Source organism: Alosa pseudoharengus, unplaced genomic scaffold, assembly GCF_046254945.1.
Source record: "Alosa pseudoharengus isolate Yale_2024_CS ecotype anadromous, Long Island Sound unplaced genomic scaffold, YU_APseudo_1.1 YU_APseudo_1.1_scf_18, whole genome shotgun sequence".
Lineage (NCBI taxonomy): Eukaryota > Metazoa > Chordata > Actinopteri > Clupeiformes > Clupeidae > Alosa > Alosa pseudoharengus.
In genome coordinates this window covers 3535652-3552268 of record NW_027468650.1, presented here as the reverse complement: position 1 = coordinate 3552268, position 16617 = coordinate 3535652, and the positions used below count along the sequence as shown (strand labels likewise).

The 16617-nt window shown below is 41.0% G+C and overlaps 3 protein-coding genes across 4 annotated transcripts; 2 read left to right on the top strand and 1 right to left on the bottom strand.

Moving 5' to 3' along the window:
* Positions 1-436: 436 nt before the first annotated feature.
* Positions 437-4263, top strand: cunh11orf65 (chromosome unknown C11orf65 homolog). Of its 2 annotated transcripts, XM_076290079.1 has the most exons (9): positions 437-1762; positions 1977-2103; positions 2193-2285; positions 2401-2454; positions 2554-2763; positions 2869-3002; positions 3232-3402; positions 3713-3768; positions 3939-4263. In XM_076290079.1, the coding sequence occupies exons 1-9, from the start codon at positions 1695-1697 to the stop codon at positions 4130-4132; spliced, it is 1107 nt and encodes a 368-aa protein (XP_076146194.1). In that variant the 5' UTR covers positions 437-1694; the 3' UTR covers positions 4133-4263. The 2 variants fall into 2 exon arrangements, with proteins under 2 accessions (XP_076146194.1, XP_076146195.1); XM_076290080.1 differs by lacking the exon at positions 2869-3002 and having other exon boundaries at positions 3182-3402.
* Positions 4264-4806: 543 nt separating this feature from the next.
* Positions 4807-6350, top strand: ndufb4 (NADH:ubiquinone oxidoreductase subunit B4). Its single transcript, XM_076291212.1, has 3 exons — positions 4807-5003; positions 5571-5714; positions 6208-6350. Exons 1-3 carry the CDS (start codon positions 4827-4829, stop codon positions 6268-6270), a joined length of 384 nt encoding a protein of 127 aa, XP_076147327.1. The 5' UTR covers positions 4807-4826; the 3' UTR covers positions 6271-6350.
* Positions 6351-6723: 373 nt separating this feature from the next.
* hgd (homogentisate 1,2-dioxygenase) lies at positions 6724-16617 on the bottom strand. The gene is made up of 14 exons (XM_076291211.1): positions 16525-16617; positions 13691-13762; positions 13478-13566; positions 13152-13257; positions 12472-12531; positions 11983-12074; positions 11464-11498; positions 11253-11332; positions 10986-11085; positions 10459-10580; positions 8518-8622; positions 7490-7616; positions 7202-7383; positions 6724-7047 (listed from the first exon to the last, which is right to left on the bottom strand). The coding sequence occupies exons 1-14, from the start codon at positions 16537-16539 to the stop codon at positions 6904-6906; spliced, it is 1329 nt and encodes a 442-aa protein (XP_076147326.1). The 5' UTR covers positions 16540-16617; the 3' UTR covers positions 6724-6903.

The window sequence follows — 16617 nt, the reverse complement described above, 5'->3', positions numbered from 1 at the left end:
AGGCTATACTTGCAGAACAGTGAATATGCCGTGTCTATCAACAACATGCAGGCTAAAAACAAGTACAGGTTCAAGCAGTCATGTAATTGTCTCTAAATGGCAAATGCCGATTATGGCAGTTGGTAGCTATCAGAGACTGCCAAACCCCCCTGGCAAAGTCATGGAAGTGTGCAAACATGTCCTGTTGTCCAAAGCAAATTATTGCGCAAAACTAGTTTGAAGAAGAAAAGGTTTTAATAAACAGTTTTAATTTCAAGTCAACTTCAAAATGTTTAAGTAAACACAAAATGACACACGTTAATACATCAGCCTATATTAACTTTTGTTCAAATGGATTTTGATGCTGCCCTTTTGGAGAGGTTGCTAAGGTAACAAAAGCTTGGAAACGGTTGACTTCCTGAAACTCCAAACAGCGCGTTCGGTGTGCAAGGTAGGTTAACGTTACAGAACAGCGCAAGAACTAGCCTACAGACAGATTGCATAAATCACGAAGTAGCTAAACTGATCAAACTTCAGCTAATCTTCTTCAGGGTCAGGGTCCTTTTTGTTAACCTGATACTTTCTGAACTATGTTAATGTTTATTTCCATGAGTTGCATTGCTTGTCTGAAAAGTGTCTCTGAGCCAGCACAATGATATGCAAAGTAATTCGAGGGAAGGTATCGGCCTACCCAAACAATGCATGGGTGTCACTGTGCAGTAGAGCAGAGGGGTATTTCACAAAACCTAGATAAGGGATTAAGCTGGGATTTTTTGGTTATCCTGAATGAATTTAGCCTAGACTTGGTTTCACAAAAGAGATGGCACATAAGTTACCATGGGGATTTATTCTCTGCACCTAGCCTGGTCCCGACCAGGCTAACAGCTAAGTTAATTCTAATGGTAATTATGTGGTCTTATTGGTTCAGCTAGCTGTCATTCACATCAGACCTCCGTGCTCATTTTTAAAGAGCTTTATTCCATTTATACACTATTTGCTAAATGTATTTGCTCGCAAAACAAAAAGGATTGTCTGCCTACTACCATATGGTTATTATTTTAATTGTGATAGCCTTATAATTATTAACATAGAACTAGGTACTCATTGTTTGCTTATTTTATTAGACGTTTGATGAATAGCCTACTGTAGTTGATTGGAAGTGGAGGGGCAAGTTTTCGAAGGTGTTTTCAACTATAATATAAAGGTATATCATACTATGTGCATCTTTGTAATGGAAAGCGCTTTTTTTAAATGACGTTGCGTGTCGAGACAAGGAAGCATTCACACGTGGGTGCATACGTAAATTTGCATTCAGTTGGTCTACCACGCCTACTCCTGCTGTTGTACAGAAATAGCCATGATTCCCCATTCCAAAAAGGACAACTTTACTTCATTGTTAGTCTATATCAAAAGCGGCTGTTCACTTTGTGAGAATGACGCTATTTTCCGCGTCTTTTTTATTCCAACCGTGAGTTCTTTGGGGCAGAAACGAGAACGCGCACACATCCTGAATTACTTACACCTGGCTTGACATAGTCGCTCCTACTGATCCTGGATTGGCGTTAGTGAAATGAGTTGAGCTAGGATGACCAGACAACGCTATGTCAAACCTCGCTTTATCACTTATCTTGGATGTCTTAATTCTGCCTTTGTGAAATACCCCTCAGGTTGACAACCTCGACCTATATTTATGTTCTAATGAACACATCGGGGTAATGTGTTTTCTCTTATTTGTTCAGGCCTTTGCAACCATGAGGAAGAAAAAATTAAAGTATGCTGAAAGGTTAGCATCATTAGCCATTATTGTAATACACTATAACAGGCCAATTTTGTTGGATCATGTTGGATCAGGCCTACCCATCATACATAGTAGAAAGGGAGCAAAACCAGATTTATGATTTATAGGGTAGTCTTGTAGGCTACTTTCTTCATGCAGTCTGTGAAGATATACTGACCTAGATGTGTGCAGGTTTGTAACCGATTAAGCGGTTTTGCAGTGCTCCCAAGTCATCGCCAGTTGAAGATATTCCATCTGGGGAGAATAGCACCCTGGACCCTCCAGAATATGAGATTCAGCGTGACAAAGCAATCAGAGTCATACAGAGATCATGGAAGAGACATGTTGTACGTATCAGCCTATACTCTTATCTCCAAAAGTATAACGTTTTCCAACATTATATTTTGTACTATAGACAAATATTTTTGTTACGTAGGATATTCAAGTCTTCAAGTACTACCGGGAACTTATAAACTTCCATAACCAGGGACACCCACATATTCTGCTGAAACATGTCAATCCCAGAGAGGTAACTGGGGCCAAAACAAAATGTTAATATTATATGTGAAATTAACACATTTTTGTCATATATTATTACTGAACAGTAGCCTACTCATTGATTATCATGTTGTTGTTCATCAAAGGCAGACATTCTTGATCCTGGGGCAGGGGTCTTTATCCGTTTTAGATTGGGTGGCGTAAGTACAACCTAACTTACATTGTAGAGTAAAATGTAAACCCAAGGTAAAATGTTCCACATATGAGGAATATGGTTTATTTTATGTATTGCCCACTAGATCACCTTCCCACCAAACATCTACTATAAGATCTTCACTCATCGCCCTGTAGTGGATTTGTGTGCTAGCAGTCCCAAAGACTACACTCACGAGGCCCAGAGACAACTTGTTCCTCGACAGAGACATAACCACCATCCAGTTGTCCATGATGACAGGTCAAGCTGGTATAAGCGTGTGGAAAATAATGGATGGAGAGTGCTGGCAGGCAAGGTGGGTTTGTGTCTTCTTCCAATATTAGTAGGGTTTCTGTGTTTGTAAACCTCTTCTAAATTTCTGTTGCTTATGCTCAACTTCAAATGTATGTTTTCTATGAAGATTAGTCATTTCGGTGATACAATCACACAAGATACCAGTGCAAAGAAGTTTGAGTACAAGCATACCAAACTATTGCGACGGCAAGATGTTGAAAAGAGAAAGAAGTTGAGGAAGATTGAGTGGTTTAAAAAAATGTGAGTTAATGCAAGGTCACCACAGCCATTTACAAGAGTATCATAGCACAGTTCAGTACTTTTTTTATATGGGTGAATATAGCATAGTCTGTTGTTACATGTTGAAAATATCTTGAAATATACTTGTAGCTATGTATTTCTGTTGAGTTCTAATACTTAATCATATCTTATTTGCCAAGATAATCCAGTTATATTGCCCCAAGATGAATGAACTGGATTGTGCATGCAGGTATGAGGAGGGTATCCTACGTGCTCGGACTGGGCACAAAGAGACTGCCCTGCTAGTGGAGAAATCTACATATGGCATGATGTGTGTCGTGAAGCAGCTGGGAGCAGATCACGTAGCCGAGTGGGAGGTGGACGAGCTCCTGGAATGGACGAACGCACTCAACTTTGACGAGTAATGTGTCAAAACAACCTCTTTGGGAACACTGGGTGGCTCTTTAGGCGCAGCTCTATTATGTAACTGAACAAGTTAGCCCATGTTTTGTGTAATGACACTTTTATAGAACTTTGAACATGAAGTAAAAACCATTGAAAAGATGGAAATGACATGTTATGATTGCATTCATGATCATTAGCCACTAACTATTATACATAAACATTATAACATAAAAATAAGATTAAATCACCAAGGTTTAATGATGCTTAATGTTGTATAATGCATGAATGTCTTGATGGCAGTAACATGACATTTTACAATTCTTCAGGTATATCAATGGATGGAAGACGATAGGCAGTAGCCAGTCATCTGAATATGTGAAAGGTATCAGTTTTTATGAAAAACTTTGCATGTTATGTTCATCTACGCCTAGCTCTGTGTTTTATGCTACATTCCTCCATGGTGTCATGAGAAAGTGATCTTTTAAGAAGTGCCACAGCAGTCCCTGCTGGCCAAAAAACACAGTGAACTTTTTTTTGTCTTGCTGTTTACAGATGAGAGACTGTTGCTGTCCAGACATAACCCCTGTGAAGCCTCCCAGCTGACTCAGGAGGACAGCCAGTTTGTAACCAACAGCAGCGGCCTTCACCCCCAAATATCAAACATAATCAAGTCTGACCATTCATCAGATTGTGTCCGAATGCCATATGGGAATTCAAGCTCTGGACGCTACTGTATCAACAACTGAGCTTCACTGTGACAGCATAAAAGGAATTAAAGTAGTAGTCTAATTGCGTATCTTTTTGAGTTGTTTCATTCAAATCTTAAGTTATTTCGAAGGAATGGATTTTTTTTTTTACAGAGCAATCCATGCACCCTTTTTCAGGCAGACATAACTTATTAAATGCTCCTGAGAAATGTAAATTATGATTTTGAACCACTTAGCCTGCACATGTAAGAAATGTTGTATTTCAGTGGTGCCTGTGTAATACAGTGTCCTTATAATCGACATGATAGCCACGTCAGATAAATTAATCCGGTGAAAGGTGATTTAAAAGACTTAGGATATTTTAAGTAATATCAGAGAATGTCCGTAGAGACCCTTTCATGGAATTTTCATTATCAGCATCATAGTTGGCCCCACAAGACTTCCTTTTTAACATTCCATATGTTATCTTAATGCAGAGGAAGTAGATTGGTTCCCAAATAGAATGTTCAAGCATTGTTTTTGTTTACCTTGTTGAAAGGGTCTAGACGGGCTCCATAGACAGTGACGGGCTCTGGTAATATTCTAAACATAAGCCTAACCAAAGATTCTGGCCTAACTGTAATTTTTGAAAACTGCGTGACATTTCAACGCGAGAAGTGGTAGGCTACGTAGGCAAACGCGAAGAAGATAAGCCAATCGCAGAAGGCTGTCAACCACTACTTTCAATGCCATCATGGCGGATTACAAAGAGGCACCCTTGGCCTCTCGGCCAAAAACATTAGATCCAGCGGAATATTTTAACCTTTCTCCAGAGTACAGGCGGGCTGAAGAAGAAAGGGCAGCTCTGAGAGCTAACCTGAAGAGGCAGTATCAGATACAGCTGAACAATCCTCTCAGAAAAGAGCTTATTGTAAGGACATACTCTAGCTGCTATTGTTAGCTAACGTTGGTTGTGTTGAGGCAAATATACCAAAAATTGCTAGCCGGTTACTGCATTTCATATGTCAAGTATTTTCTTCACGGTGACGTTTAATTATTTGGATTTCCCATACTTTCTGTAAAGAAGTAAGCAGCAATACTGGAGAATTATTCTGTTCTGCAACAACATAACGTGAAGCGTCAACGTTAACTTGCATGACCTTGCTATCGATAGGTAGCTAACGTTAGCATGTGCTAGCGCTAGCTACACATCATGTCAACGTCAACACCACGGTATCTGAAATAATTAAGGATATGTTGGCACGTTGGTTTATGTTGATGGTCAGCTTACCGTTAACTGTAAGAGACTGCTAGCTAATTTTACAATGATAAACGCGGTCTAGACTTGGAGCAATGGCTTCATCCTTATGTAGTGAGCAAATATACTGTAAGCCAAATGTATTTATTCTAACGAGTGAGGTGTTGTGACATTTGCATAATGTTATTGCGGATTATATGATACAGAAGTGCAATTATTTTTTGTATTTTGTCTATATAGGAAGATCCTGCTCTCACTCGTTGGACCTATGCAAGAACCAACATATATACACACTTCAGACCCACCACTAAAACATCACTCTTGGGGGCACTGTTTGGAGTGGTACCCCTCTTCTTCTGGTTCGCTGTTTTGAAAACGGACAGGGTACGTGTTCCCAATTATGTGTATATGTCATGTTAGTTATGTAAGTTATGACTAAAGTTGCCCAGGTTGACGTCTGTCGTCTGGTTGTTGGAAATGTCGTTGTATGCTATTTGTTTTTGCTCACCTGTCGTGCCGCTCTGCACCACACCCACAACACATTAAAACACAGGAATCAAGGGGACAGAAATGGGAGAAAAAGGGAATTAATCAGGGCTTACATTTCTCAGGTGCTGTGCCTGAATTCAGTCATGGACTGGGTAGTAAAAGACTTCAATATTGAGATTTAAAATGTCATAACTTTTGGCACAGAAATTTTCCTTGCTTTAAGCCTTGGTACCATACGGTTTTGGAAAGCTCCACACCATTTACACACACACAACATGAAATTTAATGAAAGACCTAATGGCATGGAATGTTTGATTCATGACACTGTTTACTTGTGTGTGAAATGACTCTTTGCAACCATCTTAACCTTGCCTAATCATTGTTTCAGGACGAAAGAGAGGAAAAGATCAAAGCCGGAACCTATGACCGAACATACAAGATCTCCTACTGATCCACACCATCGAGGTCCAAACATGTCTCTTAAATGTGTATAAAGTCTATTACTGTCAGAATAAACGTAATTAATTATTACATTGACTTTTTGTCATTTGTTTCAAAATTGCTATTACAGCAAGGTAACAGGTGTGCTGTACAGGTACATCTTAAAAAAAATAAGATGCCCTGCCCAGACTGAAGAGATTTCAGGCTCAGGAAACCATTGCTGGTGTTTTGATTTAATCAGCTGATCAGAGCTCTCCTGCTGGATTTTTTATTTCTATGAGCTGTACGATGTAATGTAATTATCTAGATTAAGATCAAAATTAAAACAAAAGGCTTGAAATATTTCATTTTCTGTAAAATGAATCTAGAATATATGAATGTTTTCCATGGTATTCAGAATGTTTGAGATAAACCTGTATTATTATTGGTGTAGTGCTGATCTTTAATGGAGAATTGACATGGGGAAGTTTATGGTCAGATAAAGCATGCTTTTATTCTTTTTTTACTTCAAACAATTAGATGCAGCTGAGGCAAAAACAGGAGTGACTGATCAAACAAATCTGCTTCTTCCTGTTGCACACTCCTTGTTTTTCCTCTTTTCAAACCAGCGTTGTATGAACCCTCTCTTTGTTCGCTTGTTTCTCTACTTGCTAGTGGGTCTCCAGTTGGGATTGAAGTGGCTCTTGAGGGGTTCCCAGCATTTGTAGTAGTTTTTGTCTAGACGCTGGCATGTCTGGAGTCCCCACTTGGTGACCGCCATGCTGAATGATGACTCAAACATGAAGGCCTGAAAACAGGAAACAATAGTGTCACAGCACGCGCTTTTACTCAGTAGGACCATCACCAAGAGGTTTTTTGTAAAATATCATCTGAGGACTGCCATCCCACAATGCAGTAGCTCCAATGTTGGAGCAGTTTAGTTTCAGGCCTGATATCCTTACCATAGTTCCCTCAGCGACCCTCTCTGGTTTGAGCACAGTTGTGCTGTTCTTCTCAAAGCAGTCCTCGTCCGGCCCGTGTGGGGTCATGATGCTGTGGAGACTGCCACCTCCTGGCTGGAAGCCTTCCTCCTTCGCCTCGTAGTGACCCTTAATCAGGCCCATGAACTCACTCATGCAGTTCCCTGGAACATTGACAGGGGGAGCTCTGACACAGAATTCCATGGATGTGGAGGAGGAATATTAAGAGGAAAAGGGGAAATGAGATGTGACGGAGATGTGCATGCTTACGGTGGTAGTACGGGGGACGGAAGGTGTGGTCAGCCACACCCCAGCGAGGAGGGAAGATCACAAAGTCGGCAATGGCAACCCCTGGACGGGTAGACTTGGCGGTCAGCACAGTGAAAATAGATGGGTCCTGTAATTAAGGATAGGGGAAATCAAATCACAACCTCACAAACGCATAAAACATAACTGAAGATGTGTGCTTGAGTAAATAGAACCATGCAAGCCTGCAACTGGGGATTATTTTCATTGTAAAATGTAAATGTAAATCAGGTTTCTAGGCCAAGTAAACTTGCGTATACAAGGAATTTGGTCTCTGCTTTTATCCCATCCGTGAATTAGTGAACACACAGAGCACACAGTGAACACACAGTGAGGTGAAGCACACACTAACCCGGAGCAGTGAGCTGCCTGCTACAGTGGCGCTCCGGGAGCTGTGAGGGGTTAGGTTAGGAGCCTTGCTCAAGGGCACTTCAGCCGTTCCTACTGGTCGGGGATCAAACTGGTGACCCTTCGGTTCCAAGCCCGAAGCCCTAACCAGTAGGCCGATTATTCTCTTGACTAATCAACTATTGTTTGTTCTATTACATGTATGTAAATGGTGGAAAATGTCGATCATTGTTGCCCAAATTTCATGTTGACATCCATGTGCCATACCCAAAGATTCTTGGTTTATTGTCAGATAGTACGGTGGTAGTGTAGTGGTTAAGGAGCTGGGCTAGCGTGCAGTAGCCTGAAAGTTGTTGTGGTTCAATTCCCGGCTTCCCCCGTTGTGCCCTTGAGCAAGGCACTTAACCCCAAGTTGCTCCGGGGACAATGTGATCCCTTGTAATATAGCTGACATATGTAAGTCACTTTGGTCAAGAAGTGTCTGCTAAATGTAATGTAATGTAATGTAAAGTACTAAAACAATACTCTAATTGTTTGCTGATAAGTGTAATGGATGACAATTTATTGGCTAATGGCCACACAACCATACTCCATACATACCGTACATTATTCAGGAAAAGTTTGTCACTCTGTCTGAGACTTACGGCATGATCGAAGGCCACACAGTTAATGACCATGAAATTCTCCAGGTTGTATTTGTAGGGAGTGTAGTTTCCATGCCATGCCACCACATTGAAGGGAGAGAAGTCCTGTGGAATAAAATAACTAAACACATAAGGAATAGACACACTTGAAAGCCCCAGCAGCGATGTGTAGGTGCAGTCAGAGTAGTGAGAGAACCAAGCATCACTTTCAGTTCATAACCTAACCCTGGTCATATTTTTTCTAACCTGACTTTGCCTACAGATTGGCATCAAATTGTGCTCTCACAACATCACTCTAAGGTCGCCTTCAAACAAGCAAAAACGATGCTTTGAAAACATCTGTTCCTCTGGAAGGGTAGCAACAGGACAACAGTACAGAGACTGACAGGTCTGATGGTAGGGCTAATGTTATGAGAGGATATTTTACGGGAAAATATTAAAACGGGAAGATAGCGGCAAAAAGGTTAAAATATGTAAGAAACCCAGAAAAAAACGAGAGGATTGACAGGTATGGTTATGTGTCACAATAGACTCAGCAATGGACTCTTGAGATTACACAATGTTATACTTTCACAAACTTTCTGCAGTTCTGCTGCTCAGGTTGGGGGATTAAAAAAAATTGGGAGTGTAGTCTTTTGTGATGTGGTAAAATTTATCTTGATCGTTATAGGCACTGCAATTTTATATAACCCTCTGCTGATAATGTTGTTTTGAAGAGACATTGAATGGTGGCTATAAAATCAATACAATTCATTACAAGAGAGACTGCCTGCAGCTCTGACCCCCAAGTCCCCTGTCGTTACCAGACTCCCCAGAACATACTCAAATAAACCTGACAACAAACATGGACGCCGCTCACTCTGAGCGACAGGCCCTGCAATTGTGTTTGAAAGTACAGATGCAGGCAACCACACAAAACACTGACAATTGAATTATGTATACAATAATATAAATTCCCACAAGTGAAAACTTGTTGCTCCCCGTCGGGCTTACAAGACCTCAGCCTTCGCTATCGCACAGGCATAACAACTCCGATGATAACTCCCAGTAGACGAGATTAAAAGAGAAGGGAGTGAGAGAAAAAAATGAATCCCAAACACAAAACACAAACATATTGGCCCAGTCAAGCAAATAATAAGTTAATTTGAGCAATTTCAGCTCTCTGTTGGAGAGAAAAAATAACAGCAGGACCAGGCAAAAGCATTCTACCCACAATGGGGCTTGCGAACCTGCTGCATTGATGTGGGAGAGGGAGGGCCTTGTCAGTCTGAGGGGAAAACAGCCTGCACTCCCCAATTCGGGCATCCTGTGTGCTAACAGGTGACTGAGGTCCTGCACGCACCCCCGACGCCTTTTTTTCTGGTAATGAAAAATGACACTGCGCGCCCAGTGTGTGGCGAAGAACACCGCTGCTCTCCCGACTCTGTTTCTACATTCTCCTGGAAGCCATAACAAGTCAATCAAATTATCCACACAACAGGACGCTCTGGAAAATAATTTTAGAGTGAAATATGCTCAAATTAATGCTTAACTCAGGAAACGTTTTGTCGATGAAAAGATATGTGTGTATCCAGTGAGACAGCAGGATGCGTTAAGTAATTAAAGGTAATTTAGCCACAAAAGGATTGTCAGATTTCCTATTGTCAAACTCACTCTTTCAGAGTTAGATTACAGAGCAAACAAATATGTAGACCAAATCAAAACATATCTTTCCAAAGGAGATGGACGTGAGTGCACTTTATTCACTTCACTTCAATTTGTTATTTACAGAGAAAGCTTCAGACATTCCTTTCATATCTGCAGTTTGTTACAGCTTCTGCTAACTTGACACAAACGTATAACATGAATAGAGAATGAACAGTACACCGTAACCCTCACTTATTTTCAAAAATGTTTTGAAAACATCACTGTGTTTGTGACAGGTAAAATAACATCTCTCACCTGCTGACAAGAGAAGAGCTTCCCTTGATACTTGTTGATGATGGTGTATCCCTGGACTCTGCGGTCCTCGTACCAGGCCACAGGAGTTAAGAAGTCTCTGGGATTAGCCAAGCCATTGGCCCCTGCGCAGTATCAATCGGCATCAATACAATGAGTACCCGTTGGATTCAGTGCTATGATCACCTATTGGCATCAATACAATGAGTACCCGTTGGATTCAGTGCTATGATCACCTATTGGCATCAATACAATGAGTACCCGTTGGATTCAGTGGTGTGATTACTGTGTTTGGGAGTGTATGTTCTGCTTGCAGCACAGTGCTATGATCACCTATTGGCATCAATACAATGAGTACCCGTTGGATTCAGTGCTATGATCACCTATTGGCATCAATACAATGAGTACCCGTTGGATTCAGTGCTATGATCACCTATTGGCATCAATACAATGAGTACCCGTTGGATTCAGTGGCGTGATTACTGTGTTTGGGAGTGTATGTTCTGCTTGCAGCACAGTGCTATGATCACCTATTGGCCCCAGATCCGGGAGCTCAAAGTGGGCGCCATAGACCTCCAGGATGTACCCTCTGGTTTCTCCAAACACATCGACAGCGAACCGCATCCCTTGCTGTAAAACATTAGAAATCCTGATGGATGATTGAAGCCAGACAAATAAGATATGAAGGCGGTGAGGAAGTAACTAAAAACACTAAAGCTATAGGCCTACTTAAGAAGGCATTCCTGAGATCTTTCATGTTATGAACTAGCTTCTGTTGTGTTCTTAGACTGCCTTACCTGGATAACACAAATCTCATTGGGCTCAACTGTCATCTTCCCAAACTCTGTTGTGATGAGGACTTCACCTTGCTGGGGCACTGGAAAAACACATATAATCTTAGAATTGTGCATACCATACACATCTGGTCAAAACGTCAAAATCAATAGCATTTACAACCACCAATTCAAATGGGTAATACAGTTATTTCAGATGAACGTTCCACCCTACCGATCAGAAAGTCTCCATCTGAATTCTGGAAGCAGCTGTAAAGGAAAGAACAGATTCGTCATGTGATCTTAATCAAAAAGATGTTTTTTCTTTGACATAGAGGATATGTTGGTTAACAATATGCATATTTGATCATCTGATCATGTATGTTGATATCTGGTCTCTACTGACAAAAAACACTGCAGGCCCTAATCAAAATGACGGGCAATATCTAAATATAGTCTAACTAACGCTAAATTGATAACGTGGCAAAAACTATTTGCAAATGTAATGATCCTACGCACAAACATAGGTGGGTCCGCTCACTGTTCCCACATGCCACAAGATAGCTTTAGTTCCTGCCACAAGATAGCTTTAGTTCCTGCCCAAGACAGCTTTAGTTCCTGCCCAAGACAGCTTTACTCATTGAGTGCCTGTGCACTGTGCCTTTAACTACTTTAAATTAGTGCCCTGTGTATCAAAGACATATCATCTATGTGGCACACTTAATACTAAATGTACTGCTTTCTAAACACCAACCTGTCAGTCATGGACGTATTGCAGGCGTACACATGAATGCCGATTCCATTTCGGGATTTGGAGTCACCTGCTCCACACAAGGTGTGCAGACCCTGGAACCACAGACAGTAACACAGAGCAATGAAGCTAAATGCAGACCCTGGTACCACAGAGAGTAACACAGAGGAATGAAGCTAAATGCAGACCCTGGTACCACAGAGAGTAACACAGAGGAATGAAGCTAAATGCAGATGCACAAGGGCTGACACCAAACAAGCAAACAGTGAATGGCAAGACATCATGGGGAATTCTGTTACAAATGATGCCCCCTGCTTGTGCTGTTGGATCCAAACTCATGATCTGCTTATGCCATCCCCATGCACTAAATGGAGCTTTTTTGACATTAATGTTTAAGATTTAGTCTGAATCTGGAATAAAGAAACATATTGTGGAATAAGGACTGATCTGACACCTGGCCATTTTCACTTACAGTATAAATTCTGTACTTACCGCCACAAAGTCCACCTTCTTTTCTGAGGCTTTGGGAATGATGAAGGGGAACCACCGCAACTATGACACATGAATCAGAGCCAATCAGAGCACAGCAGAGTTGTTGAGCATGTGAAGGGGGAACATTATCAGAGCACAGCAGAGTTGTTGAGCATGTGAAGGGGGAACATTATCAGAGCACAGCAGAGTTGTTGAGCATGTGAAGGGGGAACATTATCAGAGCACAGCAGAGTTGTTGAGCATGTGAATATCTTGGACATATCAAGCAGTGAATTGTCCATGAATGTTAAAGGGACACCAGGCAAGCTTGATGTTTTTTCTCTACAAAACTCCCCCTCGCTCGGTCTGAAGCTCTTTTCCTTTTCTTTGCATCTTCCGTCAAGGGTTTTCGCTGCTTCTTCGCTGGCTCTGCCATTATACACATGTTTGCAACAATCGCTAGCGTTTCGTTAGCCTGCCTCTGTGCTGTATGCAGGATGTAAACTGATCCTGCTTCGGTCGGCGGGTACGATACACTGAACTTGCAAGCGGGATATTCTTCCTACAGCCAGTGGGCGGGCAAGAGAGTCTTCTTTCGCCCTCTAATGAGTCATTTAACCATATACCGACTTATGAAGATGACTAATTAACACGAAAACGTTGCCTGGTGTCCCTTTAATGGCCAGCAGGCCTGTGGCTACCTGATTGGGGTCAGGGTCAACCTCATTCCAGCTCTCGGTTAGGTCCTCACACTTCATCGCTGTGAAGGGCTTGTGCCGAACAGATGGCAGGATACGATACAACCAACTAAGGACAAAAACAACAACCAAATAAACAACATATTTGACTCAAGAGGGCTGAGAAATATTGTTGATTACAGTATGCTTACAAGAATGAAATATTGTTGATTACAGTGTGCTTACAATAATGAAATATTATTGATTACAGTGTGCTTACAATAATGAAAATGAAATGAAAGACACTGATAGGAGCATCCTGCAAAAGTAAGTGTGAGCTGGGCGAGTACCTTCTCTTGTTGGAGGACCGCGGGCAGGTGAAGGCCGAGCCCGAGAGCTGCTCAGCATATAGCCCGTAAGGACACACCTGGGGGTTGTTCTAGAAGGCAATAGAAAGGTTTTCTGTTAGAAGACTCAAACAAGACTGCTTGTAACAAATAGAGGTTTTGGACTGAAAGATTGGGAGGAAGGAGCAGGTAATGATGAGCAGCGTTGGCATTTACCTGGCCTTCAGGTAGTGCTCCAGGACAACGAGGGTCTTCAGAGGCAAACTCATTCCCAAAGCCACTAAGGTACTAAAAGTCAAGAATCCAGAATAATTCATGAAGCAGGCAGTATGCAGTGTAAGTTGTGTAGTACAAGTGTATGATATTAGGATGAGGATGCAGGCCACTATAGTTCAATTGTGAGCACATGAGGTTTGGCTCTGAGGGGCAGCCCAACTTGGCCTCATCAAAAACCAAAAAAATCTCGCTGAGTCATGCTGGGTCTGCAAGTATCTCTCCAAAAGCTGTTTTCAATACATACACAACAGGTCAGACATATAGGTTCAAGTGCATCGTATGTGTGATCTAAAGTAACCTACTGTACATATCCAGGGCTCTGTTAAGTTATAAAACTAATCTAAAAGAGCATTCAAACAGTGCTGTTACAGTTTTTTCTGATTGCTTAAGCACATTTTTTGTAACTATGGCTTTTTTTGCAAAACTCTACACACAAATGGCAAAACCTCTCACCCAATCAGCAAAACATTGTAGTTCTCTTGCAAAAGCTAACACACCTTGCTTAACTCTTCACACCTTCGTCAAAATGGTGTTTTCGTATCTAACAGTAAACACAAGCCATCACAATAGTAAGCACACAATGTGCCAACTACACACTGATGGTATGAATAAAAAACACATCTGGCTTTTGCTTTCTCTGTGCACAAGGTAGACTATGTCAGTTTGAGGTCATACTTTTGTCATAGTTCTGTAAACATACAGGGATCCAAACTTCAAGTGTTGGACAGACACAAGTGTGTTTTTCCAAGTCAAAACACAAAATAGCATTTCACTGAGACAAAACAAATCAGTCTACATCGGGTCGTCTCTCTCAAAATTCTGTCTACATCACATGCAATGTCCTAGTCCAAGGCACCGGGAAAAATATATTCTGGAATGACGTATCCAGACCTGACATGACAATATCCCCACATGTAGACTGTTTTTTGTCTGTAAAAGGGCTATTTCTCTTCTCACTCTTCCTGCTCACTCCATTGTACCCATTGTACATTACCTGTGGCTTATTTATAGTGCTTAGGCTGATTGCAAAGTGAACTAATTATCTAAAACAGTTTTCACATAAGAAAGTGTGCCAGAGAGTTGGCAAAATAGTGTAAATACATTTTTTTTCTGAATGCTTAAGCACATTTTTTGTAACTATGGCTTTTTTTGCAAAACTCTACACACAAATGGCAAAACCACTCACTGAGTTCGCAAAACTAAAAGCACAAACACTGCTTTGCACTCAGTTTGCAATTTTGTAACACACACTTTGCACAACTGTAGGCACAATGGCTATTATTTACACTATTTTGCCAACTCTCTGGCACACTTTCTCATGTGAAAACTGTTTTAGATAATTAGTTCACTTTGCAATCAGCCTAAGCACTATAAATAAGCCACAGGTAATGTACAATGGGTACAATGGAGTGAGCAGGAAGAGTGAGAAGAGAAAGAAATAGCCCTTTTACAGACAAAAAAACAGTCTATATGTGGGGATATTGTCATTTCAGGCCTGGATACGTCATTCCAGAATATATTTTTCCCGGTGCCTTGGACTAGGACATTGCATGTGATGTAGACAGAACTTTGAGAGAGACGACTCGATGTAGACTGATTTGTTTTGTCTCAGTGAAATGCTATTTTGTGTTTTGACTTGGAAAAATACACTTGTGTTTGTTTTGATGTGTGTAAATAAACACTAATACTTGAAGTTTGGATCCCTGTATGTTTACAGAACTATGACAAAAGTATGACCTCAAGCTGACATAGTCTACCTTGTGCACAGAGAAAGCAAAAGCCAGATGTGTTTTTTATTCATACCATCAGTGTGTTGTTGGCACATTGTATGCTTACTATTGTGATGGCTTGTGTTTACTGTTAGATACGAAAACACCATTTTTACGAAGGTGTGAAGAGTTAAGCAAGGTGTGTTAGCTTTTGCAAGAGAACTACAATGTTTTGCTGATTGGGTGAGAGGTTTTGCCATTTGGCTACCATTTGTGTGTAGAGTTTTGCAAAAAAAGCCATAGTTACAAGAAATGTGCTTAAGCAATCAGAAAAAACTGTAATAGCCATTGTGCCTACAGTTGTGCAAACAGTTGTGCAAAGTGTGTGTTACAAAATTGCAAACTGAGTGCAAAGCAGTGTTTGTGCTTTTAGTTTTGCGAACTCAGGGAGTGGTTTTGCCATTTGTGTGTAGAGTTTTGCAAAAAAAGCCATAGTTACAAAAAATGTGTTTAAGCATTCAGAAAAAACTGTAATACCATATCCAAACGGGCATGTCTGTAATTCACTGACTACTATGGAACAACTGACATCTATAGTCTCTTTTACCAAATACCAAACTCAAAGAAGCCTCTGTGCAACTGTTCAATTACGCACACAGGTTTGATGTTTAGGTGCGCAAAGACAAGGAAAGATTTGTGCATAACTAGCCTGGGCTACAAGGCTTGCGTGCCTGACATCTGGGCAGCTGTTGTTTCAAGCAATCTGATTGGCTACTGGGAACGCCCCTCAGATGATCAACTTCAAAGCCATTCTGGATGCTAACTATTATGAATAACTTTCCCTTTACAATGTATTATTGTGTATTAATGCATAACTCATAACAATACAAATACCCGTGTCGTTTTGACGTTATGATTGCACTATGTATGACCAAGACGGTATTAAATAACAGAATGAAACTCTGGATGATACGTCGCAGGTTAATGTTGTAAAAGCATCTTTCACCTTTTAAAAAGGTATGCGGGAAGCGTTCAATCAGTGTGTCGTTGTAATAGTCTACCTACCTTAAGACTGGCCATTGTGCGCGTTGCTGTTAAACTTCAGCAGAGTTGCAGAGTTGTTTTCCTTCAGCCCACTCTCAACGAGTTGTCCGCTGC